General features: G+C 43.0%; 1 protein-coding gene across 1 annotated transcript in view; it reads left to right on the top strand.

Annotated features, from left to right (window-relative positions):
• LOC120931836 (ADP-ribosylation factor-like protein 8B-A) overlaps positions 1-26930 on the top strand; it is a 45134-nt gene that overhangs the window by 2270 nt on the left and 15934 nt on the right. The window contains exons 2-4 of the mRNA XM_040343702.1: positions 13493-13573; positions 22751-22824; positions 25199-25292. Of these exons, the coding sequence (XP_040199636.1) occupies positions 13493-13573; positions 22751-22824; positions 25199-25292 (249 nt within the window). The remainder of the gene's footprint in view (positions 1-13492; positions 13574-22750; positions 22825-25198; positions 25293-26930) is intronic.

Genomic DNA, 26930 nt, shown 5'->3' with positions numbered 1-26930 from the left:
TAAAACATTAAAAATGAGTGTCTATACTGTTTAAAATCCAGTAATACAGCGTCTCGCCCCGCTCTGCACATGCTCAGTTGCTCTCCATTTTTAGGCACTGGCAAATTTGTAGAGGCTGATCTGCTGGCAGCCATAAAGCAGACTTAAACCCTCTTATCCTTTTACAGCCAAGGAAGCTGCGTCTGTTTAATCTGCATCTGCCATGGTGCTGCACATGTGATCAGTTATGACACCAACCATTTGATGGGTTGACAGTTTGTGGTTGAGGACACAGGCCAGTGTGACAGTTGGCAATCCCATTACAGGAATGTAACTTTTTTAAACCGTTAATCGATGAGTTTAGTTCCACTTTATGATTTACTGCTGTTCAGGGGATCTGGGCTGCAGAAAAATGGTTTGTTATGGGTAAAGTTTCACTTTAACCACTTCCTGGCCAACCTATAGCAAAATGACGGCCGGGTGGTGGTTCCGGTATCCTGACCGGACATCGTAAAAAACAACGGGCACGCAGTGTGGTGATTGGTGGTGCGGCGTGTCAGTCTGACACACCGCAACACTGATCTCTGTATAGAGTCTCTGACGGAGACTCTTTACCATGTGATCGGCTGTGTCCAATCACAGCTGATCACGTTATAAACAGGAAGAGCCTTTTCCTAACTTGCATCTGACAGACGCGAGGAGAGCTCATCGGCTGCTCTCCTGGTGGGAGGATGCCCACACTGGACCCTCAGGGATGCCACCAAGGATGCCAATCTCTGCCCAAAAATGGTGCCCCTTACTAATGCCTGATGGTGCCTCCATATCAGTGATGCCCATCAGTGCTGCCTTATTAGTGCCCCTCAGTGAAGGAGAAAAATTACTATTTTTTATTTTATAAAATGTTTTTTCATTTTTTTTATTTGTCTAGCAAAATTTAAAGCGGAGGTCCGTTCAAAAAAAAAAAAAACCCATTAAAAGTCAGCAGCTACTAACACTGTAGCTGCTGACTTGTAATAAGGACACTTACCCGTCCTAGTCGCCAGCGATGTCGGCCCCCGCCAAGGCCGATCCACGATCCTGGCAGCTCCAAGCGCCGCCATCCACAGTAAGGAAAACGGGCAGTAAAGCCGCACGGCTTCACTGTCTGTTTCCTACTGCGCATGCGCGAGCAGGGCGGCGCTTTGTGAATGGGCCGGCTGCTTTCTGGGATACAGAATCTACCGCGGAAGATGAAGAGGCACTTCCGCATAGCAACAGCTATTTCGTTTTTTTTTTTTTTTATTAGATTTTCTTTTTTTTTGGTGAATTTTTTATTTTTTTTAGGGTGGAACTCCGCTTTAAAAACCCCAGTTGTGATCAAATACCAGGAAGGGAGGAAAGTGCTATTGATGTGGTTAAAGAAGAAAAGGGAGCCGAGGTCTGCTTTATTAGTGCAATCTATAAGTAGCTTTTTATTAATCGTTTGACACCAAGCAGTGGAGTTAGAACATGAAAACATTTAGGGGTGCCTAGGGGTAATGTGATGTATAAATACGGACCCAACTGCTTCTGTGTTTTCATGGTCTACCGTGTTCTTGCTGGTTCATTGCCCAACCCTTTCTATCACATGATCTCTCTGTGTAGATGGATCTAAAGGCTTACTTTACTTCTGGGTCTTTAAAGTTGATGTAAACCCTCACATATACCCAGCGAAGTGAGCAGCGTCAGATGATACACAGAGATTAAACAAATCTCCCTACATAATGTATATCTGCTGTTCTTTCTACACTCTCTGGAAAGTGCAGATTGTGTTTAAATCTTTCTTTATCTTCCAGCAGTAGGTGTGGAGTCTAGACTTGCACTGTGTGAGAGCTGATTGGAGGAAAGGCGAACACCCCCCTCCACATAGGCAGAGGAACGAAGGAACATGCAGAGCTGTACTGTGAATAGACAAGCTCTCTGCTTATCTACCGCTAAGCTCTCTCCCCAACACAAATTGATCGCTGCTGTTATCTTGTGTCTGATCACTTGTCAGAAGTTATCATGCTGATAACAGAGGAACTGAGCAGCAGAAAGACAGCACTTAAAGCTTTGGAGAGAGATAAGTAAACACTACTGTACAGATATATGTGCCCAGGTCATATTTCATTAATGAGGTTTACAACAACTTTAAAAATGGGTGTAGCATGAAACGGGGTCATATTCCCTACCCCTCCCAGTCCTTAAACTGCCCCCCCCCCCCAATTTATGAGTGACTGGGTGCTTCTTCCTTCTGCCTGTTTTTGAATTTGATTGAGTTGTGTGTGGCTCCGCCCACATCTATTCACAGATCTGCCATCACTCAGAGGGACTCTTAGATCTCAAAGGAGCACAAGTATGGTGACGTTCTGCTCTTGAAGCTGACCTCCAACCCTGTAATGGTAGATCTATACCTCCAAATGGACCCGGGGCTTGAAATATAAACCATGCAGGAGTTTTTATGTTGTACCAGAGATGGATTGATCCCAGGTGCAATGCTCTGCAGGCCTGAATCCCGAATAAAAAAATGCACATTTCTTTAGTTTTATGTATAGAATGTGTCTTTATAGGGGTTTGTGTGTGTAATTATTTTACACAAACACACTGTGTGTATAATATCTGGGCATATGTATAGCAATTTATGATGGATCTCGGTACAAGTGATTGCAAACAATTGATTTATCATTGACTGAAATAACCTACTATTGTTTTGCACATTGCAATCCACTGAAAGTATCGGTTGAAAATAAAATCGGTTGAAAATAAAATGTATCAGTCATTTCACAAAATGTTCTAGTAAAAATAATCTTGTAATTTGATCGGCATGACGATCGGCCCTCCAACACATGCAGATGTTTGATCAGAAGCAATCCTATAGTTCTGCCATGGCTGATTGATGTGGCTGAGTGAAAAATGAGCAGATTTGTGTTTTTTTTTTTTTCTTTCTTTCTTTTGGGTTGTCAACAGAAGGGGGTTAGAGGGGATCTTTCAATGTCTATGGGCACACTAGTTCTAGTGACCCCCAGGGACAACCAAGGATTGTCCCACTTGCCAGGCTGTAAGACAGGAAGTGAAGGAAAATCTCCACAATGAGACACAGATGGGGGGGGGGGGGAAATAATTTGACAGGCTTTTCCAACCCTCCATCTAAAATGGAAAAAAATAAATGACTGCAATGCTTAAATGAAAACGTGTGGCTTGACGTGCACACAAATGAGAAGAAGCAAACATGGTTTGCAGTAATTGGAATCCACCTTGTGTTGGTCTGATATCAGTAAAGTGACGGTATTGGTTTATGTGGATTGTCTATGGCCTGCTTCACTTTATGCTGTGTATCCGACTCCGACTCCTCAGTTTTATGTACTTCCGACTCCTCTGTATTAATATGCAAATGTATTTTATACATTCCTTGAGTGAAAGAAACGCAACCTACCACAGGACTACTGGCTGGACACTTACTGGTTCTCTAACATGCGTTCCCTGTAAAAGCAGAACACAACACTATGGAAAGTATAAGTATTGCAGCTCCTAATTGTGCGTTGCGTGCCATATAGTGAAGCACATGAAAAGCATGCTTCTTCACGGTCACTTAACGTGTTCGTTTTGCGGTTACGTGAGGCACTGCATGCATTGGTCTTTATTCTTACAGTAGAGAAGTCATTAATTATAACTTTTTGTGAATTGGGACATTTAAACTTGCTTTTTTTTTTTTTTTTTATTCCAATCTAAATTTAGTAGGAGTCGGAGTCGGTGCATTGTTTGCCGACTCCGACTCCAGGTACCCAAAATTTCCTCCGACTCCACAGCCCTGGTTAATACAATAGACTTGATGCTGTCTTTAGTTTCTAGGTCTCTGCTTTTAATTTATAACCTTCTGTAGAGTAGTGTGCTTTTTTTTTTTTTTTTTTTTTTATTTTTTCCCTATAAATTTGAACACTACTTTTCTTGCATGTGCTCCTTCCATTCCTTGCTGATCACACCTTTTCAGCCACTCGGTGGTGCCTTTTTGGCTTTCTGGAGCCCACTGATCCATGCCTACCATTTGGTTGGGCTGTATGTTAGCCCTGAGCTAGGTTGTACACTTTGTTGGGTTTAAAGTGGTGGAAGCACTACATTCCTCTCCCCCCCCCCCCCCCCCTTGCCAGCCTGTTTTATCTTTTAATTGTGTTTTGTACGATGAATTACATTTTTATTAAGTTACTTTCCTCAATCGCCCTATCTTCTGAATGTCATATCAAATCCATAATTTCTTGTGCCAGGGATTGCTCCTTTACTTTTGTGCCGTATTATTATTAATATTATTATTATTATAATATATATTTTTATTTTTTTATCTTGTAGTTTTTAAACCTTCATGTTTTTTTCACCTTAATGCATCCTATTCATTAAGGATAAAAAACACCTTGCAGTCACCACCCCCCCCCCCCATTTTTACTTACATGAGCCCGTTCATCTCCTCCGCAGGGTCCCTCTCCCTTCCCCCATTGGCTCCTGCTGCTGTTAGTCAAATCCAATGACGCGGAGCCCAGTCTGGGATTCGTGTCTGTGGACTCAGGAGCGAGCCCGCAAGGTAACCTCCCTCGGAGCACTTCTCCCAGGGGTTATCTGAAGCGGGGAGGAGCCATGAGAGCCACAGAGGGGCCACTCTGTGCAAAACAAGCTGAACAGTTGTACAGGTTGGTGTTTTTTCACCTTAATGCATCTCATTCATTAAAGGGTCACTAAAGGAAAACATTTTTTTTGCTGAAATGACTGTTTACAGGGTATAGAGACATAATAGTTAACTGATTCCTTTTAAAAATGATTACAAATAGATAAAAATCAATCATATAATGTGCCTGCAGGTTAGTTTCACTTTTAAACTGGTTTCATGTTCCTGTGAACTAGAGAGACACACAGAACAAAAACAAACAAATCCAGGGCAGTGTTTTGTTTTTAAAATGAATCTTCATTCAAAGCAAAAACTAACAATAAGGACATGAAACCAGTACTGCAGTAAGGTAAAGGAAGCTATTTAGCTAAAAAAAAAATTCCTTTAAGGTGATAAAACACCTGGCAATGACTGCCCCCTCAGCCATTGGCTCACGCTGCTGTCAATCACATCCAATGACGTGGCTTGCTGGAGCCAAGTGATACAGTCGCCGGCTACAGCGTGCCCACAAGCTAACCCCCTTGGGAGAGCGGGGAGGAGCCGAGACAACCACCGAGGGACCCCAGAAGACGTGGATCGGGGCCACTCTGTACAAAGAACTGCACAGTGGAGGTAAGTTTAACATGTTTGTTATTTAAAAAAAAAAACCTTACAACCCCTTTTTTAAAGTGGTTATAAAATCAGAAGATTTACAGGCAGAAGGTACCAAACCTTCTGCATACAATGTCCCCACAGCCCCCCTTAATAAAGGCAGTCCCCGACTTACAAACCTCTGACTTACAAACGGTGGGAGATAGGAAGTGAGAAGAAATCTACCCCATGGAAGGGAAATTCACTGCTGTAAGAGTTATTATGAGGGGGGGGGGGGGGTCTCCACTGAAACTTTATCACCAATTCTTGTTTTCAAGACAACCCTAAACTTTCAAAATCCAATTGTCACAGGGAAAAAGGTGAAATCTTCTGAACAAACAAAAAAAAACTTTCATTTTAATCACCCCTACCAGTGATGAATGGTTTCTCTGCCATGTAACTGATGCAATCTGCTGGAGAGCTTGTGCTTTTGAAAAACAGGCTGGCTGGCTTTCTCACCAGATGAAAATAGACAAACGAAAGCCTAAAAGAGGTCACTAATACAGCCATCACATTAATTGCCAAGCTTGAATATAATGCATGTTTGCTTTGGGGTTTAATACCATTTTAAAATTGTATGTTTAGTGGAACTAAACCCTTTTTATCGTTTACAGCCAAGGAAGCAGTCATCTTGGCATCTGTTTGATATGCAGTTGCCATGGTGCTGAACATGTGATCATTTATGAGAATAGACAATTGGGGGTTGAGAACACAAGCAACTGTAATGGTGATCATTTTATGGTATGCCTAAATGTAAACATTTATATTGTACTCGGGGGAGTGCTCTAATTAAAGGATATGTAAAGGTTAGTATAAAACAAAAAAGTAATTCTTACCTCCTCTGTATGCAGTTGGTTTTGCATAGAGTGGCCCCAATCCTCCTCTTCTGTGGTCCTTTAGCAGCGCTCCTGGCTACTCCTCTTCTTGAGTGCCCCTGTTGAAGAGCCGCTCTCCCTCGGGGAACTCGTGTGAGAGCGCTCTTATGTTCTGCTGCTGCGTCCATTCAATTTGATTGACGGCAGCGGGAGCTAATGGCTGTGCTGCTATCAGTCTATCCAATCAGGACCCGAGACACTGGCTGGAGCTGATGTGCTCGTCTCTGGAAAGACCAGGTTTGGGTAAGTAAAAGAGGGGGTTCTGAGGGGCTGCTGCATCACAGAAGGTTTTTCACGCATGGAATGCATTAAGGTGAAAAACCACAAGGGTTTACAACTCGCTAATCAACATGCTTTAAAAAATAAATAAAAAATATGCTACACGTTAAGATGTGTACAATGCAATGCCACTTTTAGACCCCTTTTCACACAGGCTTTCCGATCGGGTCCGCCTGTCAGTTTTCTCAGGTGGACCTGATCAGATGCTCCATTCACCTCTATGGAGCGGCGGATGTTAGCGTTGACATGTCCACTGACCTCTGCCACAATCCGCTCCTGTCCGTGAAATCCAGACGGATGGAAAATAAAGGGTAAGGCTCCTTTCACACTTATACGACTTCAAAGTCGTGCGATCTTTGCCACCGCGATTTTGCCGCGCATTTGGCATCAGTACAACTTCGACTTTGCCACAACTTTGGCATTAACCAATGAAAACATACATGGTGTGAGGCAATTCCTTTTCCTGCCACCGCAGTTGTCATTGCTGCTGTAGCAGTGCATGAGGAAGAAGAGGAAGAAAAGCGGAGGCGGAGAAGACGTTGATATTGGGTACATCCCATCATTGCCAATCGTGAAGATAGGGGTCAATTTTGGGTCCTCTATAATGAAGAATGCCCCTTACATTGGTGGTCAGTGAGAAGAATGCTCCTTACATTGGTGATCAGTGGGAAGAATGCTCCTTACATTGGTGATCAGTGGGAAGAATGTTCCTTACATTGGTGATCAGTGAGAAGAATGTCCCTTACATTGGTGATCAGTGAGAAGAATGTCCCTTACATTGGTGATCAGTGAGAAGAATGTCCCTTACATTGGTGATCAGTGGGAAGAATGCCCCTTACATTGGTGATCAGTGGGAAGAATGTTCCTTACATTGGTGATCAGTGGGAAGAATGTCCCTTACATTGGTGATCAGTGGGAAGAATGCTCCTTACATTGGTGATCAGTGGGAAGAATGCTCCTTACATTGGTGATCAGTGGGAAGAATGCTCCTTACATTGGTGATCAGTGGGAAGAATGTTCCTTACATTGGTGATCAGTGGGAAGAATGTTCCTTACATTGGTGGTCAGTGGGAAGAATGCTCCTTACATTGGTGATCAGTGGGAAGAATGTCCCTTACATTGGTGGTCAGTGGGAAGAATTCTCCTTACATTGGTGATCAGTGGGAAGAATGCTCCTTACATTGGTGATCAGTGGGAAGAATGCTCCTTACATTGGTGATCAGTGAGAAGAATGTTCCTTACATTGGTGATCAGTGAGAAGAATGTTCCTTACATTGGTGATCAGTGAGAAGAATGTTCCTTACATTGGTGGTCAGTGGGAAGAATTCTCCTTACATTGGTGATCAGTGGGAAGAATGCTCCTTACATTGGTGATCAGTGGGAAGAATGTTCCTTACATTGGTGATCAGTGGGAAGAATGCTCCTTACATTGGTGATCAGTGGGAAGAATGCTCCTTACATTGGTGATCGGTGAGAAGAATGTTCCTTACATTGGTGATCAGTGGGAAGAATGTTCCTTACATTGGTGATCAGTGGGAAGAATGCTCCTTACATTGGTGATCAGTGGGAAGAATGTTCCTTACATTGGTGATCAGTGAGAAGAATGTCCCTTACATTGGTGATCAGTGAGAAGAATGTCCCTTACATTGGTGATCAGTGGGAAGAATGCCCCTTACATTGGTGATCAGTGGGAAGAATGTTCCTTACATTGGTGATCAGTGGGAAGAATGTCCCTTACATTGGTGATCAGTGGGAAGAATGCTCCTTACATTGGTGATCAGTGGGAAGAATGTTCCTTACATTGGTGATCAGTGGGAAGAATGTTCCTTACATTGGTGGTCAGTGGGAAGAATGCTCCTTACATTGGTGATCAGTGGGAAGAATGTTCCTTACATTGGTGATCAGTGGGAAGAATGCTCCTTACATTGGTGATCAGTGGGAAGAATGCTCCTTACATTGGTGGTCAGTGGGAAGAATGCTCCTTACATTGGTGATCAGTGGGAAGAATTCTCCTTACATTGGTGATCAGTGGGAAGAATGTTCCTTACATTGGTGATCAGTGGGAAGAATGCTCCTTACATTGGTGATCAGTGGGAAGAATGCTCCTTACATTGGTGATCAGTGGGAAGAATTCTCCTTACATTGGTGATCAGTGGGAAGAATGTCCCTTACATTGGTGATCAGTGGGAAGAATGCTCCTTACATTGGTGATCAGTGGGAAGAATGTTCCTTACATTGGTGATCAGTGGGAAGAATGTTCCTTACATTGGTGGTCAGTGGGAAGAATGCTCCTTACATTGGTGATCAGTGGGAAGAATGTTCCTTACATTGGTGATCAGTGGGAAGAATGCTCCTTACATTGGTGATCAGTGGGAAGAATGCTCCTTACATTGGTGGTCAGTGGGAAGAATGCTCCTTACATTGGTGATCAGTGGGAAGAATTCTCCTTACATTGGTGATCAGTGGGAAGAATGTTCCTTACATTGGTGATCAGTGGGAAGAATGCTCCTTACATTGGTGATCAGTGGGAAGAATGCTCCTTACATTGGTGATCAGTGGGAAGAATGCTCCTTACATTGGTGATCAGTGGGAAGAATGCTCCTTACATTGGTGATCAGTGGGAAGAATGCTCCTTACATTGGTGATCAGTGGGAAGAATGTTCCTTACATTGGTGATCAGTGGGAAGAATGTTCCTTACATTGGTGGTCAGTGGGAAGAATGCTCCTTACATTGGTGATCAGTGGGAAGAATGTCCCTTACATTGGTGGTCAGTGGGAAGAATTCTCCTTACATTGGTGATCAGTGGGAAGAATGCTCCTTACATTGGTGATCAGTGGGAAGAATGCTCCTTACATTGGTGATCAGTGAGAAGAATGTTCCTTACATTGGTGATCAGTGAGAAGAATGTTCCTTACATTGGTGATCAGTGAGAAGAATGTTCCTTACATTGGTGGTCAGTGGGAAGAATTCTCCTTACATTGGTGATCAGTGGGAAGAATGCTCCTTACATTGGTGATCAGTGGGAAGAATGTTCCTTACATTGGTGATCAGTGGGAAGAATGCTCCTTACATTGGTGATCAGTGGGAAGAATGCTCCTTACATTGGTGATCGGTGAGAAGAATGTTCCTTACATTGGTGATCAGTGGGAAGAATGTTCCTTACATTGGTGATCAGTGGGAAGAATGCTCCTTACATTGGTGATCAGTGGGAAGAATGTTCCTTACATTGGTGATCAGTGAGAAGAATGTCCCTTACATTGGTGATCAGTGAGAAGAATGTCCCTTACATTGGTGATCAGTGGGAAGAATGCCCCTTACATTGGTGATCAGTGGGAAGAATGTTCCTTACATTGGTGATCAGTGGGAAGAATGTCCCTTACATTGGTGATCAGTGGGAAGAATGCTCCTTACATTGGTGATCAGTGGGAAGAATGTTCCTTACATTGGTGATCAGTGGGAAGAATGTTCCTTACATTGGTGGTCAGTGGGAAGAATGCTCCTTACATTGGTGATCAGTGGGAAGAATGTTCCTTACATTGGTGATCAGTGGGAAGAATGCTCCTTACATTGGTGATCAGTGGGAAGAATGCTCCTTACATTGGTGGTCAGTGGGAAGAATGCTCCTTACATTGGTGATCAGTGGGAAGAATGCTCCTTACATTGGTGATCAGTGGGAAGAATGTTCCTTACATTGGTGATCAGTGGGAAGAATGCTCCTTACATTGGTGATCAGTGGGAAGAATGCTCCTTACATTGGTGATCAGTGGGAAGAATTCTCCTTACATTGGTGATCAGTGGGAAGAATGTCCCTTACATTGGTGATCAGTGGGAAGAATGCTCCTTACATTGGTGATCAGTGGGAAGAATGTTCCTTACATTGGTGATCAGTGGGAAGAATGTTCCTTACATTGGTGGTCAGTGGGAAGAATGCTCCTTACATTGGTGATCAGTGGGAAGAATGTTCCTTACATTGGTGATCAGTGGGAAGAATGCTCCTTACATTGGTGATCAGTGGGAAGAATGCTCCTTACATTGGTGGTCAGTGGGAAGAATGCTCCTTACATTGGTGATCAGTGGGAAGAATTCTCCTTACATTGGTGATCAGTGGGAAGAATGTTCCTTACATTGGTGATCAGTGGGAAGAATGCTCCTTACATTGGTGATCAGTGGGAAGAATGCTCCTTACATTGGTGATCAGTGGGAAGAATGCTCCTTACATTGGTGATCAGTGGGAAGAATGCTCCTTACATTGGTGATCAGTGGGAAGAATGCTCCTTACATTGGTGATCAGTGGGAAGAATGTTCCTTACATTGGTGATCAGTGGGAAGAATGCTCCTTACATTGGTGATCAGTGGGAAGAATGCTCCTTACATTGGTGGTCAGTGGGAAGAATGCTCCTTACATTGGTGATCAGTGGGAAGAATTCTCCTTACATTGGTGATCAGTGGGAAGAATGTTCCTTACATTGGTGATCAGTGGGAAGAATGCTCCTTACATTGGTGATCAGTGGGAAGAATGCTCCTTACATTGGTGATCAGTGGGAAGAATGCTCCTTACATTGGTGATCAGTGGGAAGAATGCTCCTTACATTGGTGGTCAGTGGGAAGAATGTCCCCTTCATTGGTGGTCAGTGGGATATTGTCTTTGTAGTTTGGGTCACACAAATTATAAATAGCTGGGCACTCGTGGATAAATCGAATGATTTGCTCATTATCGAGGACGTTTTTTTTTTTTTTTTTTTTTTTATACCTGTTTGGAGCTCATTGTTCCTGAGGGAATAACCAGGAAGTGAATGTGTGGGAAAATGTGCTTGAGAGGGGCTACAATGCTGAAAGGATTGGGTGGAACAAGGGTTAAAAAAGCTGCTTGTGCTTACAAAGTTGTACTGAAATCGTGTCTATATTATTCAGGTACGATTTGCATGCTACTTGAGGGTTTAACATTGAGGTCTATGGACATCAACTCGCATGGAAGTTGGCCAAAGTAGTGCAGGGACTATTTTGAAGTCGGCACTACTTAAAGTCGTGCCAATATGAATGGTGTTCATTGGAAATCATATAGAATGACTTGTCATACGATTTTGCTGTACAAAATCGTGAGACAAGTCGTTTAAGTGTGAAAGGAGCCTAAATCTGACAAGTGGACTCCTGACTGTCAGGTGGAAGCATTTGGGTGGCTGCACGCCTGCCATGCATCCTGGGCTTTGCTTGCTCATCTGCAGTCCCAGGCCCTACATGGCAGGTGCCACCGGGTAAAGGGGGGGAGAGAGTGATCTCCTCCCCTCCTTGTTGCTGACCCGGAAGTGACGCGTTTGATGTCGCTTCCGGGTCCGCCTCTGTGTCCCTGAGCAGCATGGCTGGGCAAGAATGTGATGCATTATATTCATTGTGCATGGGGGAGACATCCAGGGTCTTTTAAGACCCTGGATGTCTCATTTAAAAAGAACCTGGGGTGAGGGCAATATTTCTAGCATCAGACCCAGTGACCTATAGGGGTCTTTTCAATTGCTGTATCTGAAAAAAAAATCTACGATACTGAAGTTCGTCGCCATTTCATGGGCGCGCACAAATTTAAGGATTTACATGTTTGGTATCTATTTACTCTGTGCAAACTTGTCTTTTATATTTTAACAAAAAATTGGGTCATTGTGTGTGTGTGTGTGTGTGTGTCTTTTTTTCCCATTCTGAAATGTTGGGTTTCCTAGACCTTTGCAGTAATATTGTGTGACATAAATTGGAACTAACACTTTATTCTTTAGATTGTCTGTCTGCTTTCAGAAAGTATTTAATGTGTTGGAGGTTTTTAGACCCCTTTCACACTGAGGCGCTTTTCAAGCGCTAAAGGGCTAAAAATAGTGTCTGGGAAAAAATGCCTCCCCTGCCATCCCAGTGCTTTCATACTGGGGCGCTGCACTGGCAGGACGATTTAAAAAACAAAAAAAAAAACTGCAAACGGCATCTTTGGAGTGGTGGCGGAGTGGTCCTCCACCGGCCATGCCTATTGAAAGCAATGGGCACTGCTGCCAAAGCGCCTGCAAAGCACTTCGTCGGTGGCGCTACACAGTGCATTTTAACTTTTTCTTTGGCCACTGGCGAAGGTTAAAAGCTCCCCGCTAGCGGCCGAATAGAACCGATAAGATTATCGGTGAAGCGCCACTTTAACAGCACTTTAGCGCCTACTCTGCCCACGGTTCAGTGTGAAAAGGGCTCTTATGTAATCTTCAGGCCTTAAAGGGTCACTAAAGGAATTTTTTTTTTTTTTTTTTAAGCTAAATAGCTTCCTTTACCTTACTGCAGTACTGGTTTCATGTCCTCATTGTTCGTTTTTGCTTTGAAGTAGCTGTAATTCAGCTGTGATCTCCACCCTTCCTGGTTGCCTGTTTCCTTATAACCATCATACTGGGAGCTTTCTCACAGTGGTCTAAGCTGTCATTACTGTGTGTCTAAAACTCCTCAGAACCAATCATATTCATTTTAAAAACAAAACGCTGCCCTGGATTTGTTGTTTTTGTTCTGTGAGTCTTCCCGGCTCACCTCTCACCCGGAACTTCATTTGTGTACCTTTAAAACCGAACGTGAAACTAGAGGCACATTATATGATAGATTAAATTCAATTTTTAATAATTTTTAAAAGGAATCGGTTAACTTTTATGTCTCTATACCCTGTAAACGTCATTTCAGCAAAAAAAATGTTTTCCTTTAGTGACCCTTTAAAAAAGTCTTAAGCAGCGAAAGGGCTACAGAACCAATATGGGGACTAGAGTGAGTAGATGAAAATCCGAAATTGTGTGTGTACAATCTTTCACAATGGGTTCTTTTTACAGTTTGCCCATGAAAGAATTAACATTATTATTAACCTACACGATCATTTTCTAAATGATGAATGAAAATATTGTCCATAGTGGTCATACGTTCTCCCAATCACATATTGTAGAAATAAAGACCTTTTATTACTTCATATATTTTAATAAATTGGGTGTGTATTTTTGCACGTGTTGTTGTTGTAGTGTGATTTCCAAATGAAGTGTGGGGTGTTTTTTTTTTTTTTTTACATGGAAATAATTTTGTGTTTCTCTTCAGTCAGGTCAGTTCACAGAAGACATGATTCCTACTGTTGGCTTCAACATGAGAAAGGTTACCAAAGGCAATGTTACTATCAAGGTAAGATTTTTCTGGGGTATTGAACTTTTTGGATCTCTGATTCGGTAGCTGCAGGTGCTCTGCCTATCCCTCCTCCCTCTTCCTCATAGAAGGTTTTGTATTATGTTAACCCATTCATGAAACAAAGTATTTTGTGAATGAGTAGAGGGGCTGCTGTGTGGCAGGGCAAATTTCTTGTCGGGGCACTGGAAGTTTAGTGATGGCTTTACTCCTGGCGCTCTGTAAAAATGGCATACACCTTGTTGGATTAAATCTTTTAACTCTGCCTATTTCTAAAAGTATTGCAAGTTCCATTTTTAAATACCGTAAGCATTAAAGAACATCTTGAGTGGAATATACAAACCCTGGAGCATGCAGAATCTGGAGTAGCTGTGTATGGCAGCCAATCAGTTTCAAACTTTCCTTTTTCAATCTTTACTGGGCAAGCCAAAGTCCAGAACCTGGTTGGTTGCTATACACAGGTACCTCTCACTACTGTTTAGGCTATCTGCGCCAAGTAAATCTCCTTGTAGTTTGTGTGTCTCCCCCCCATAACAAGACTTGTATTGCAAATAATTGTTTCCTGGAAGCTGGCTATGGTGAAAAAAGTTTCATTACAATACAATAATGGACCTCTGCTTGGGAGCCTATTGCGTAGAAAAAATTAAAGGAAACCTTCTCTGAATCCTTATTCAGCAACTGCCAGTTGGCTGACAAAGTATCAGCATGGCAGCTAGCAACTGTTAAAGGATGTCTGCAGCAATAGCCCTATTTAGATGCTTGCTCGTGGTTAGCAACTCATGGACTGGTACGGAGAGAATGATTGTAGGGTGATTGTGTACCCTTTAGAGAGTAGGCAGAGTGAGAACTAATTTTGGCTGGGGTTTTATAGTTGGTGCTACATGTTTTCTCCGCAACCACAGACTGTAGACAGTATAGAACCGGAGTAGGAGGTTACCCAGCTTGATGTGGAATGGAAAGCAAAGTAAGAGGTGATGATCATAATGAAATGGGGATAAGGGGCCAAAGTAAAAGTTAATGGCCGTCTGTCTGAGGCCTTCTCCATCCACAATGGAACTAGACAGGGGGTGCCCCCTTCCCCCCCCCCCCTGCTTTATATACTTAAGCTATAACCCCTTCTTCGTTGCATCCGAGCCAATCCAGACGTGAAAGGCATAAAGATACAGGAGTGTGAATTTTAAGATTGCGGCGTTCGCAGATGACGTACTACTGTTTCTTTCTGCGCCGCTCACATCCCTACCAAATCTCTTGAAAATCCTGGAACATTTCAAATTGCTGTCAAATTTAAAAATCAATTACTCCAAATCGTTTGCGTTAAATGTGTCCCGACCCACAGCACTGGCCAAGCAATGCCAGCTTAATTTCCCTTTCCAATGGAAAACGGATGCCATACCCTATCTGGGCATCCAACTTCCTGACGATTTAGCAGAGCTTTACAGCAGGAACTTCCAAACGGAATTACAGAACATACGTCGTGATCTCCAAAAATTGGATAAATCCACTATTTCCTTGTTTGGGCGTGCGTCCATTATCAAAATGAGAATCCTCCCCAGGCTGCTTTATAAAAATCCAAACACTACCTATCCGTCTGCCATCTTTTTTTTTTGAACTTTATAGGTCCATATATAGAACCTTCCTGTGGTCCAATAAATCCCCTCAGATTAGCTGGAAGAAGCTGGTGCTTCCGAAGGCGCACAGAGGAATAGGCTTGCCTGATCTGCAATGCTATTACCAGGCAGTACATTTAGCGCAAATTGTGGACTGGAAGGTACATAGTCTATATAAGGACTGGGTGAATGTTGAATACATGACAACGAACTTGGACTTGCGCTATGCCCCTTGGCTCCCTAAGTCACACTATCTCCAGTTGCCTTAACCCACCCTCTAGTTGGTACCACCCTTCTGGAATTTGACAGGGCTTGCACTGTTCACGTAGTCTTAACTAAATTTTGCCCAATCACTCCGGTAAGAAACAACCCAGACTTTCCCCCAGGCCTCCCTGAGACTTTTTTGCGATCTGAATGGTCGCAAGCTGAAAAGTTGGGCAAACTCTTCTTTCAAAGGGGTCACTTTCTGCGGCAAACTGAACTTGCTATACGCTCTGACACTGGCTCATTTCCATTCTGGCCCTATCTCCAGCTTAAACACTTTCTAGATGACCCGTCCCGAAGAAAAGACTTCACAAGGACCCCTACAGTTCTGGAGTCTCTATGTTCCCCAAAATCATGTCATATCCATGCTTTACACCTCTCTATTTTGAGAGTCCTCCACACTTTTTTAAACTCAGAACGCTCCTATTGGAGTTCTGCCTTGGGCTCAGAGATAGATGGGGAGAGTTGGGACCGTATACACTTAGGGCTCTTTCACACGTCCGTTCCGTTCGTCCGTTTTTTGGACGTCCGTTAACGGACCGCAATGCTTCCCTATGGGCTAGCGTCCGTTAGCGGATGAGCATCCGCTAATGTCCGTTAGCATCCGTCTGCGTTCAGTTCCGTTTTTTTGGACGGAAGAAAACCCTATTTTTCTTCCGTCTAAAAAACGGAACGGACGAAAAACGGACGTTAACAGATGATCCGTTTATCATCCGTTCCGCTAACATCCGTTTTTCTATGTAAAAAGCCAAAAAAAAAAACGGATGCAAAAACGGATGCAAAAACGGATGCAAAAACGGATGCAAAAACGGATGCAAAAACGGATGCAAAAACGGATGCAAAAACGGATGCAAAACTGACTTAAAAACTGATGGAAAAACGGATCAACTGATGAAAAAAAAACTGATCTGAAAAACTGAACGGACGTGTGAAAGAGCCCTTATACATTCACAAAGGATCCCTGAATGTCTCTATCCAGGAAAATGGGTACAAATTGAAAACCTGCTGGTATAAAACCCCAGACCTGCTCCATAAGTTCTCCCCATCGGTCTCTGACCAATGCTGGCGATGTGGCAAGGAGCGTGGCACATTTCTCCACATTTGGTGGGAGTGCCCAATACTCCAACCCTTCTGGCACAAAGTACACAATTTGACAAAAATGGTGTCTTTACTCCCACTGGAATTCTGCCCAGCACAATACCTTTTACATTTCTCTAAAAACTCCAAAAAGGGGTACTTTAAGTCTGTGGCAATGCACATGATTAATGCTGCTAGCCAATGTACTGGTATACACATCCTATCTCCATCCCCGCCCTCCATGGCTGAATGGGCATCTCGAATAAACCGTGTTGCTGAGATGGAGGAACTGATCTACACGCCTCAGATAATATCTCTAAATTCACTGCTATATGGGAAACATGGACAACCTTTGAAAGCTCTCAATCATACAAAGATCTCCTTAATAATGCAGATTAGTATCGCACTGTGGCATTATTGCCCTTGGTCTAGGATGCAGAATCAGACTCGCACTACTGGCCTGGCGCACAGTAGCACTCTGACCACTGGATGCTGGAGAGGGTAGTTGGTGACTTTTGTACCCCCTCTCCTCATTAAGCCTCATTTCCCCTCATCTGCCCCCCTCCCTACCCATGCATCCCCTCCCTCTCCACCTACCACTCTCCTCTCCCTAACGTACCTCCCTCTCCCCTGCCCCCCCCCCCCCCCCCTTTTTTATTTTTTACTTTTTTATTTTATTTTATTTTTTCTATTTCCTTCCTTATCCTCTTTCTTTCTCTCTGTCTCAACTCCTCTCAGATATGTACACCCAAACAAATAATTTCACCCAGGAAGCTATTTTTTGTGTAGACTTGTTCAGACATATATCTGTTTTGCCGAAATCTGCCTATACGCCTTTGTTTGGGCTAATGGAGCTGTTCCATTTTATGTTCTATTTAAATCTTTTTAATAAAAATCTTTATAGTGTAAAAAAAAAAAAAACATATGGGGGGATAAGGAGGCAGAGCGGAAACTGTTAGCGTTGGAGATAACTTTTTATGACTGTTGGGGTGAAGTGAGACGCAGTAAAACGGCAGCCATGGTTGGGGGTGGGGTGGGTTTTGGTTTGTTATTAAGGACAATTGGTGGAACTTGGCGATTCATAATTTATTTGTTTCACTAATAAGAGACAGTACTGTGAGAAGAGATGTCATTCTCCCCTGCCACCAAGGTGAACGCAGGGACATTCCATGACATCATTCCATTTTGTTTACATTTGCTGCAGGGCCGAATGACGGCTCTGTATCTCCCAGCGCTGTCTCTGCTGGGGAGAATGTTCCGGACTACAATGGCTAATGCCGACTGCCTCTGCCATGTAGAACCAGCAATATTATTAGGAACTGGCAAAGCCGCCCCCCCCCCCCCCCCCCATATCACTAAAGTTATGTTATTGGGAGCTTTAAATATTTTCTTCAAGCATATGTGAATCATACTGTTTTCCCACAAGTCTGAGGAAAACCTTGACTGTGTGGGACAGTGCTTTGAAGCAGCATTGGGCAATGTTATACCAATGCCAGGAGTGTTATTTGACATTGTGTGCATAATGATAAATATAAGGCCAAAAGATGGAGTGAGTGACATGTGAGTTCACAGCTGCTCCGTCCCTAACTATTGCAAAGAGAAAAATCTCTACCATGGGACTTTGTTGCAGCAAAACATAGTATATAAAAGATGCTTATTTTATTATCTAAAACCTTTTGATCACTGAAAATGCACATAATTTGGCATTGCCTTGCTGTACATTGTAGAACAAGACATAGAGATGCATGTATGCAGCTAACTGTGTGGTGTAGAAATTGCCAATCTCCCACCCTTTTGTGCAAGGGGGCGAGAGAGACCTATAAGTGCACATTGATTGTTGGGAGTTTGGCGATTTGAATCATTATGCATCCAACGCATTTCATCTTAAGTGCATTTTGTTTGACTTGGAGCATAATTATTTTCAGTTCATGGACACATTCTATCTACAAAAAAAAGGGATACAGCTATACCATCGCCTATTATCGAAAAAAGAACATACGATCCAGTCAGTTCCAAAGACTTTGATGGAATTGCATGACAGACCACCATTATGAGGAGCAAACTATTGTTCAGGACCACATTTTGTAGAAAAGGGGTATGATCAACAACTAATAGACTTGGCCTAGGAGAGGTACAAAAAATGGGACAACACCACATCAAAAGGGCGATTACAGGAGGAGGGTTGTAAATAAAAAAAAAATCACTTTTATCACCAATTTCAATCCATAAGTAGGTTTGTCAGGAAACCTTGGTCGATACTGCTCAGATTTCCAAATTGCAAAAAGTTCTTCCAGACAGACCACAAGTATTCTTCAAAAAAGCAAAAAATATCAACTATTTTAATAGCACCCAGTAAAATTAAAAACGGCACAAATATGGTATGCCCATGTTCCTGGATTTAAAAGGCACTTATCCCTGCAGAAAGATCAACTGCAAAGCATGTCTTGTATTACTAGAGGCCAAAAAACATTTATTGGTAATGATGGGAAGACCTATGGAGCAAAAGCATTTATCATGTGTACCACACAATATGTGGCATATGGTTTTGAGGTGTCCCTGTGGGCAAAATTTATGTAGGTAGAGCCAATCGAGCAATTATGAACATTGATAAAGGGTGACACGGAACTGTGTTCCCCCATGACATTTTCCCACTTTCACAATGGCAGCCAGCAGGGTCTAAAGCTATTTGGAATTTAAGCTATTTCCCCCCTGTTGTCAGAAAAATAAAAACGATAAATTGTGTGCTAGGAAAACCTACTGGATTTTCACACTGGACAGTATGACACCAAAAGGGTTAAACGAGGACGATTAAATCAGCACTGTATTGCAATCGCTTAAAGGTGAGGTCACCAATGTCAGTCCAGGTACTGCCTCATCCCGACCATTGAGTCTGGATCTGCCCAATGCTTGGACTGACGCCCGTCTCAGGCTCTCAGCAAGCTGCTGATGGATGCTCGGCCCCTCTACAGCTCAGTGCTTCAATGAGCGAGGAGGGAGAAGTGCTCTTTGTTTGTGGAGGTCTGAAAACCGAGTGATTGGCGGTGTTCGATCACTCGGTTCTCAGTGCAGAGGTATCGGGGGACAGATGCAGCATCGGACCGATGCTTCATCCACCTAGGTAATTATGATTGGGGGGGATCCTTCTATTTATTCAGTCCTTTATGATACTTCTGTTTTGTACTGGTGGGTTCTCTGCCTCCTTTTCCCTTCACTGTTTGTTTTTTTCATATAAAATAACAAAATGTAGCAATAAATAATATAAACAGACAGCATACAAACTGTCTATCACATAAAACCCCAATAAAATACATTTACATTTTTGGTTGTAACACAACAAAATTTGGAAATATCAAGGGGGTATGAATACTTATTCAAGGGACTGTATATATAGTACTGCTGATGGCTAGGTGTGTGTACACAAATACCTATGCCCCTTCCTAAACCGTCTGACTAAAAGGGGTTAATGCCGCCTCCTGTGATTCTAAAGCAGGGTTTGCTTTTAAGGAGATGGGAGGAGTGCTACTAAGCATGCCTGAAGGCCATGCCCTCGGACATGCGTTACATTATTTATAGCAACTTGGGAGTACACAGACTTGTATTCTGTGACCCTGTCAGAGCATTGGTTCGGTGTCGCCTAGCGCCATGGTTCCTCATCGTACCTCGCCGCAGGCTTCAGTTAGCACGTGTCTCTGTCCCGACTCCGTGGCAGCCCTTGGCTCAGATCCCCACTAGCACATTGTGGAGCAGCCATTCAGCTTTGTAGATGGAATTACTCTGGTTCTATCTATTTATTAAATTTTTTAGCAAAAATTATGTTCACTGGAACCATGTGATTGCACCTTATTTTTTTCATTGTGTCTAATAAAGCAGGTTTTACTTTAGGGGAGCACTTCACTCTCAACCATCTTCTAGGGTTTACAGAGAATGGTCAGAATTTTTTTTTTTTGAGCAGCAGTGTGTGGAGGAAAATGCCTTGTCAGAGAAAAATTATTTAAAATGGAGCGATCACCAAATACCACCAAAAGAAAGCTTTGTGGGAAAAGACCTCAATTGTGGTTTAAAAAAAAAAGTGGTTAAAGTATGAATGCCACTGACACGCATAGAAATTTCCTGTCTTGATATTAAAAAGCTTTTTTTGCCAAATTTGACACTGAGATGTCTTTGAAACTGTAACCCTGAGATTGATGTGTATTTTCTGAGCTCTTGCTGATCCTTCAGTATTCAGTCATATGATTTGTAATCTTAGATCATGTGCTGCTTGCCTTATACATGTCTGTTGCAGGAGTTATTCAAATGACTAATACTTATTTTAAGAAGCAGTTTTTTTTCTTATCCTATTTTTAAGTTCTAATGTCTTTTGTTTACAAACTATTTTTGTTGGTTACAAAAAGAGTTGTCATATGCCAAGAGAAGTGCAATACATGTAGGAAGATCAAAATACATGGTATACCTTTGCCCATTGACACGCACAGCTTGACTCCTGCCCCTGCTCTCTGCTGATTTAAGTGATGGCAGCAGGAGCCAGGGTCTTGATCCTGTAAGGAGAGCTAGACCAGCACCCCGCTGCAGACTGGCACAGTACTGGCTCGCTATAGGGAGGTGAGGGTGTTTATTATTATTGTGTGAGACTTCTCTCTATCTCTTAATTCAGGAAATGCCTCAAGAGGACCTCCAGGCTCCTTCAGAAAAAAAAAGGGCAGTAGCTATAGATACTGTAGCTGCTGACTTATAATATTAGGACACTTTCCTGTCCTGGAATCCAGCGGTGTTCTCACCCCAGACAATTTTTCAATCGGCTCTCTGGTACTAAAGGCAGGACAGAGGTTTGCTGACGTAAATATGGCAGATCTCTGTTCTGACAGAAGAGAAGGCATGAGCCACGATGTGAAAGGGGTCTTGGTCTTGAGGCTGGCTGTAGTGGTGGTGTTTCTGAGGTTGCATTCTAAATTTCAATAACTGGTATATAAGCCCCACTTTTGTTTTTTGTTTTGTTTACTGCAGCAGAGTAGTTGATCCCAATGTAATGCATGTTTTTACTTAACCCAGAGCCCTGAGTCTTCTCTTCCTGCTTGGGGTACTTTTGGTGACCACGTCGCTTCCTTTGTGATGTGGACACTTCCTTTTTGGATCAGACATCAGAGGTATAGTAGGGGACTAACAGTCACAGGATGCCATCTCCACACTAGATGAGCAGTCTCTGCTGACTTCACTAGATAAGTGGGGGGCGGCTATCGGCATAGGTTTGGGGGGGTAGGAGCTGGGAGGCTGTTAAAGGTGGTAAAAAGTAAATTTGCTCCTGATTGGGATGTCTCCCTGGTTCAGACATCACTTGGCAACATTCTAGGTAATGCAGTGTCTTCACTATCAAAAAGTAACAACTGTTCATCCTATGTCAGGAGAGTCAGGGCTCTTTGACACGGAGCGGATCTGTACTGATCCGCTCCGTTAGCCCGTTTGGCTCAGCGGGGATTCCTCCGTTAATCCCCGCTGAGCTGTCGGAGGACAGGGCGGTCCCCGCACACTGTGCAGAGACCGCCCTGTCTTTGCTCTGCTCTCCCCTATGGGGAATCGGATGAATACGGACCGTGTGAAAGGGCCCTCAGTCTTTATTCCTGTTGTGGACTGTGGGTAGCAGGTTTTTTGTGAAAGACGGCACTGGAATGGTACCACGTTAGGCTGCCTAGCAGCAGATTACTGTATAGAGGTAATTGCTTCCAATGGGTTATATCCCAGTTGGAGACAGGTTATAGACTCTAATGGGCTCTAGGGCTGCTACCTTTCTAATGACAACAATGAGGGCGTTGTCTCAAGGAACACTTGGGCGATTCGAGAGGAGTGCCTGATGTTCAAAAAAAAGTCTCACTTGATATTAATTTGAAGATAAAAGTAGAGCAAACGCGTTTTGGGGGAATTGCCTCCCTTCTTCAGGGCGGTATTGTTTTGGCGACTGGTTAGACCTGGGTTAAATATGTTGAATCGGTGGCTGTGCAGTATGCTGCCGTTGTGAAGCAGAGACGGTACAAGGGTTTCTCTTATTGGATGAGATGGAGAGGAAAGGCTGACATTTTTTGTGGAGGGACCATTTTATTATTTGAACCTTTTTAATATCACTTTACAATATTAATGGTAATTTTACTGGGATTTATGCATGAAGAGGTTTGTGTGGTGGTGTGTTTGTTTGTTTTTTTGCCCCTTGATGACTTCTGTTTTATTTTAATTTTATTTCTAGGTTTGGGATATTGGAGGTCAGCCAAGATTTCGCAGTATGTGGGAGCGCTACTGTAGAGGTGTCAATGCAGTTGTGTAAGTATTCCATTCCTGAAACTTGCCAGACACTTGTTGCTGTTTGTAACCACGCAACTCATAAGATATTACTTATATTTAAATGTTTTAGCCAAGGATGACGAAGCATTAAAATTTCACCGTCGTGTTTGATTTTTACAAGCTTACAGTTAGGCCCCATGCACACGAGACGCTGGTAAACTCGAGTTCAGAGGCATTTGGGCATTTTTTTTCAACTGCCCCTGAACACATTTATTGTTATCCTATGTGTCCATGCACACATTAAATTTTTTTTGCGTTTTAAAGCAGTTGGGTTTAGGATCATTTTTTCAAACGCAAAATTTTGGGTTCAGACGCAAAAGTTTTTGCGTTTCAAAGCTTTGGGAGGGTCTACAATGTCTTTGTTATGAACGCTGATAGCCGCAAACGCGGCAAAACGCAGTGAAATTCGCTGCAAAAACGGGCGTTTTAAACTCCGGTTTTTGCCTTTGAAAACTTGAGTTTACATGTGTTTGCATTTGCTTCTCGTGTGCATGGGGCCTTACAGTATGCTGAACGTGTAAAAGAAAACTTGCTAAAATGCAATAGATTGTGCAAATGTAAAATAATTGGATTCCCTGCGCTCTTTGGATCCAAGTTGCCTGGCCCACTGGATGTGCCTTGGGAGATGAAAACCTTTGGTTGGTTAGATTATCGTGCTTGTGTTTTTTTGTTGTGTGTGGGTTTTTTTTTTTTTTTCCTATATTGTATCTAAATATACTACATTACTTCAAAGGTGAAAACCTGTAGTAGCGTAAAAGACATTATGCTGTGGAGAAAGCGAGTGTAGAGTTTGGAGACCTTTTTGTCCCTACTAAGATTTGCCCAAGACCTGAGTATACAATTAAGGAATTCCTTGCACAAGGTCCTCCTCTTGGTGCTAAAGAAAATCGGTAAAGGTGACCTTCCTCTAGACCTCCTCCCCAGTCCCGCTGTACCAGATTGCTGCAATTCAAAGCTGTCAGATACCTACAATCCGCTTCATTGGTCCGCAGCTTAATCGCTTGTTTATATTGTTTAGCCAGTATGGATTACAGGGATTCTAGTTAGTCATCACTGTCACATGGATGGCGCTGACTAATCGGAAGCCGTCTAACCCATTCTGTCAGCACTGCGAGGAGAAGAGGGAAAGCCGCTGGGATTTCAAATCCCCAGACCAGTGAAATGGCTTGTTGATGTCTGACAGCGGGGGATCACAGCAGTCTGGTACAGAGGGGCCGGGTGGGATGAGGAGGGGTCCAGTGTAAGGTCACTTAAAGCGGAAGTAAACCCATCTATTTGATAGTTTAAAAAAACAGTTAACATTCCCGGCATGCCGGAAATGCTAGATGTCACATTTGCTTGTGCTCTCAACCAAACTGTCAAACCATCCAATGGCTGGTTTCATAACTGATCACATGTGCAGCATCGTGACAGTTGCAGATTAAACAGAGGCCAAGATGGCAGCTTCCTTGGCTGAAAACAATAGGAGGGTTTACTTCCACTTTAACAGATTTTCTGTAAAGGTGAACTTACACTTTTAAAGATCATATACTTGCTACATATAGTATGCTATCAGCACAGCATATATGATGCAAAGTGTGTATGTGTGTGTGATGTGCTGCACTTTTTTCCGAGAGTGAGACCCTCAAACTTTCGAGGAGGACAAGTATTGTACGTGGCTGAATGACTTCTCTACAACCACCCTGTCAGATTTTCCCCACTTGATCAGCACTGCAGGCTAGTAAGGCTGTTGATTTGTATTCTGATTGCTAGCAATGAAGTATTCCCCATTCTGACAGCTGGTTGAACAAAAAATTAATCTATGGGCTGCCTAAGGCCCCTTTCACACCGGGGCGAGAGGAGCATCAGTGGTAAAGCGCCGCTATCTTTAGCGGCGCTTTACCGCCAATTTCACATCGCTATTCGGCCGCTAGCGGGGCGGTTTTACCCCGCTAGCGGCTGAAAATGGGTTAAAAACCACCGCTAAGTGCCTCTGCAGAGGCGCATTGCTGGCAGTATAGCTGCGGTGTCCCATTGATTTCAATGGGCAGGAGCGGTATACACACCGCTCCAAAGATGCGGCTAGCAGGACTTTTTATACTGTCCTGCTAGCGCACCGCTCCAGTGTGAAAGCCCTCGGGGCTTTCACACTGGAGTCACAGCAGCTGTTTAGGGTCGGTTTGCAGGCGCTATTCTTAGCGCTATAGCGTCTGCAAAACCGCTCCAGTGTGAAAGGGGTCTAAGTGGTGTAAGGTAAGGAGAGATTCTATGTATACCTGATTTCATTTATACATGTCCAGATCTGGAAGCATTTTATTTTTTCCCAAACAATATAACATCCTGCCGCAATGAGATGCTTGCTTTATCTTTTCAGGTACATGGTAGATGCAGCAGACTTGGACAAAGTGGAAGCATCTAAATATGAATTGCACAACTTGCTAGACAAACCACAGTTGCATGGAATCCCTGTAAGTAAGCGCTTTGCATTTGTCATAATTAATAAAAATCCATAAACTATTACTTGGGCTCATTGTACAACGGCCAGTTTCTGTTTCAGAGTGAAATAAAATGGAAATGACTAGTTGCCTAATAAACAAAGGGATTACATCAGTTTTCGACATGCACCACGCTTTGTGAAGGGCTAATGCCGCGTACACACTGTTGGAATTTTCGACAAGAAATGTCAGATGTGAGCTTTTGAATGAAAATTCCGGCTGTGTAGAGGGTCCATCTGACTTTTTCTGTCGGAATCTCCAACAACAAAAATTTGAGAGCTGGTTCTCAATATTTTTTCCGACCGGAAAAGTTCTTGTCGGAAATTCCAATCGTCTGTATGCAATTCTGACGCTCCAAAAAAAACGACATGCTCAGAATCAAGTTGACGCATGCTCTGAATCATTGAACTTAATTTTTCCAGGCTTGTTGTAGTGTTGTCCGTCACTGCATTCTTGACGGTCGGAATTTTGTGTGACCGTGTGTATGCAACACAAGTTTGAACTTATTCCGTAGTAGATCTTAAAAAAAAAAAAAAAAAAAAAAAAACTGGTACTTTGTAAAACGTTCATAAAAGTTGTAGGCTATATGGTTTCCTTTGAAAGCTTGGCCAAAATAACTCTTATGCCGCGTACACACGATCGGAATTTCTGACCAACAAATGTTCGATGTGAGCTTTTGGTCAGATATTCCGACTGTGTGTAAGCTCCATCTAACTTTTTCTATCGGATTTTCCGACAACAAATGTCTGAGCTGGTTCTCAATTTTTTCGACAACAAAAGGTATGCAATTCCGACGCACAAAAATCCTACGCATGCTCGGAATTATTGAACTTCTTCAATTTTCTCGGCTCGTCGTAGTGCTGTACGTCGCCGCGTTCTTGACGTTGGGAAATTTCAGACAACATTTGTGTGACCGTGTGTATTCAACACAAGTTTGACCCGGGGTAATGGTTTTACTGTTACTTGGGGGACTTATCGGACAGGCGCTTTCAAGTGGGTTTGGTTTAGTTCCACTAACAGAGATGAGTCTCTTATACCAAAATAAAGCCTTTGAGTTGGGCCAGATATAGAGCCTTTCTGTCTAGCAATGGACAGTTCTAACCACACCAGCGGGATTCTGTTCTGCATACAGGAACATTAATTCAGCATCTTTGATTGGAGGGAGTCAAGCTATTGATCATCTGCTTAAGTTCCATTCACACATCCTGTTGCATTCATTGAAGCTGTAGTATAGTTTCTTTGAGTGGAGCAGCTGGTGGAAAGGCATAGTCTGACTCTGATCATAAAAACCTTTGTCAGCCCCTTGGTTTAATTGGCCTCCGCCACACTGAAAGATTAGGGATTGGGGCATGAACAGAGATGATTTATACTAACCGCAGAGGACCAACACCTCCTGCTGACCAAGTTATGTCCCTTGTGGTGTTTTTTTTAGCTACACCTAGGCTTTAAAAAGCACTTGTGCTTTAAAAAAAAAAAAAAAGTTGCTTAGGGACTTTATGGCATAATGTTAAAGAGTGCCCCAAAGATGCCGATGAGGCATATTTGCAGTGATCAGATATTTGGTAAGCCAAGGGAATCACAGATAAATGTAGCTATCGTTAAGAAAAAAGA

This window comes from Rana temporaria, chromosome 3 (genome assembly GCF_905171775.1).
Source record: "Rana temporaria chromosome 3, aRanTem1.1, whole genome shotgun sequence".
Taxonomy (NCBI): domain Eukaryota; kingdom Metazoa; phylum Chordata; class Amphibia; order Anura; family Ranidae; genus Rana; species Rana temporaria.
This window is presented reverse-complemented; position numbering and strand designations above follow the sequence as displayed.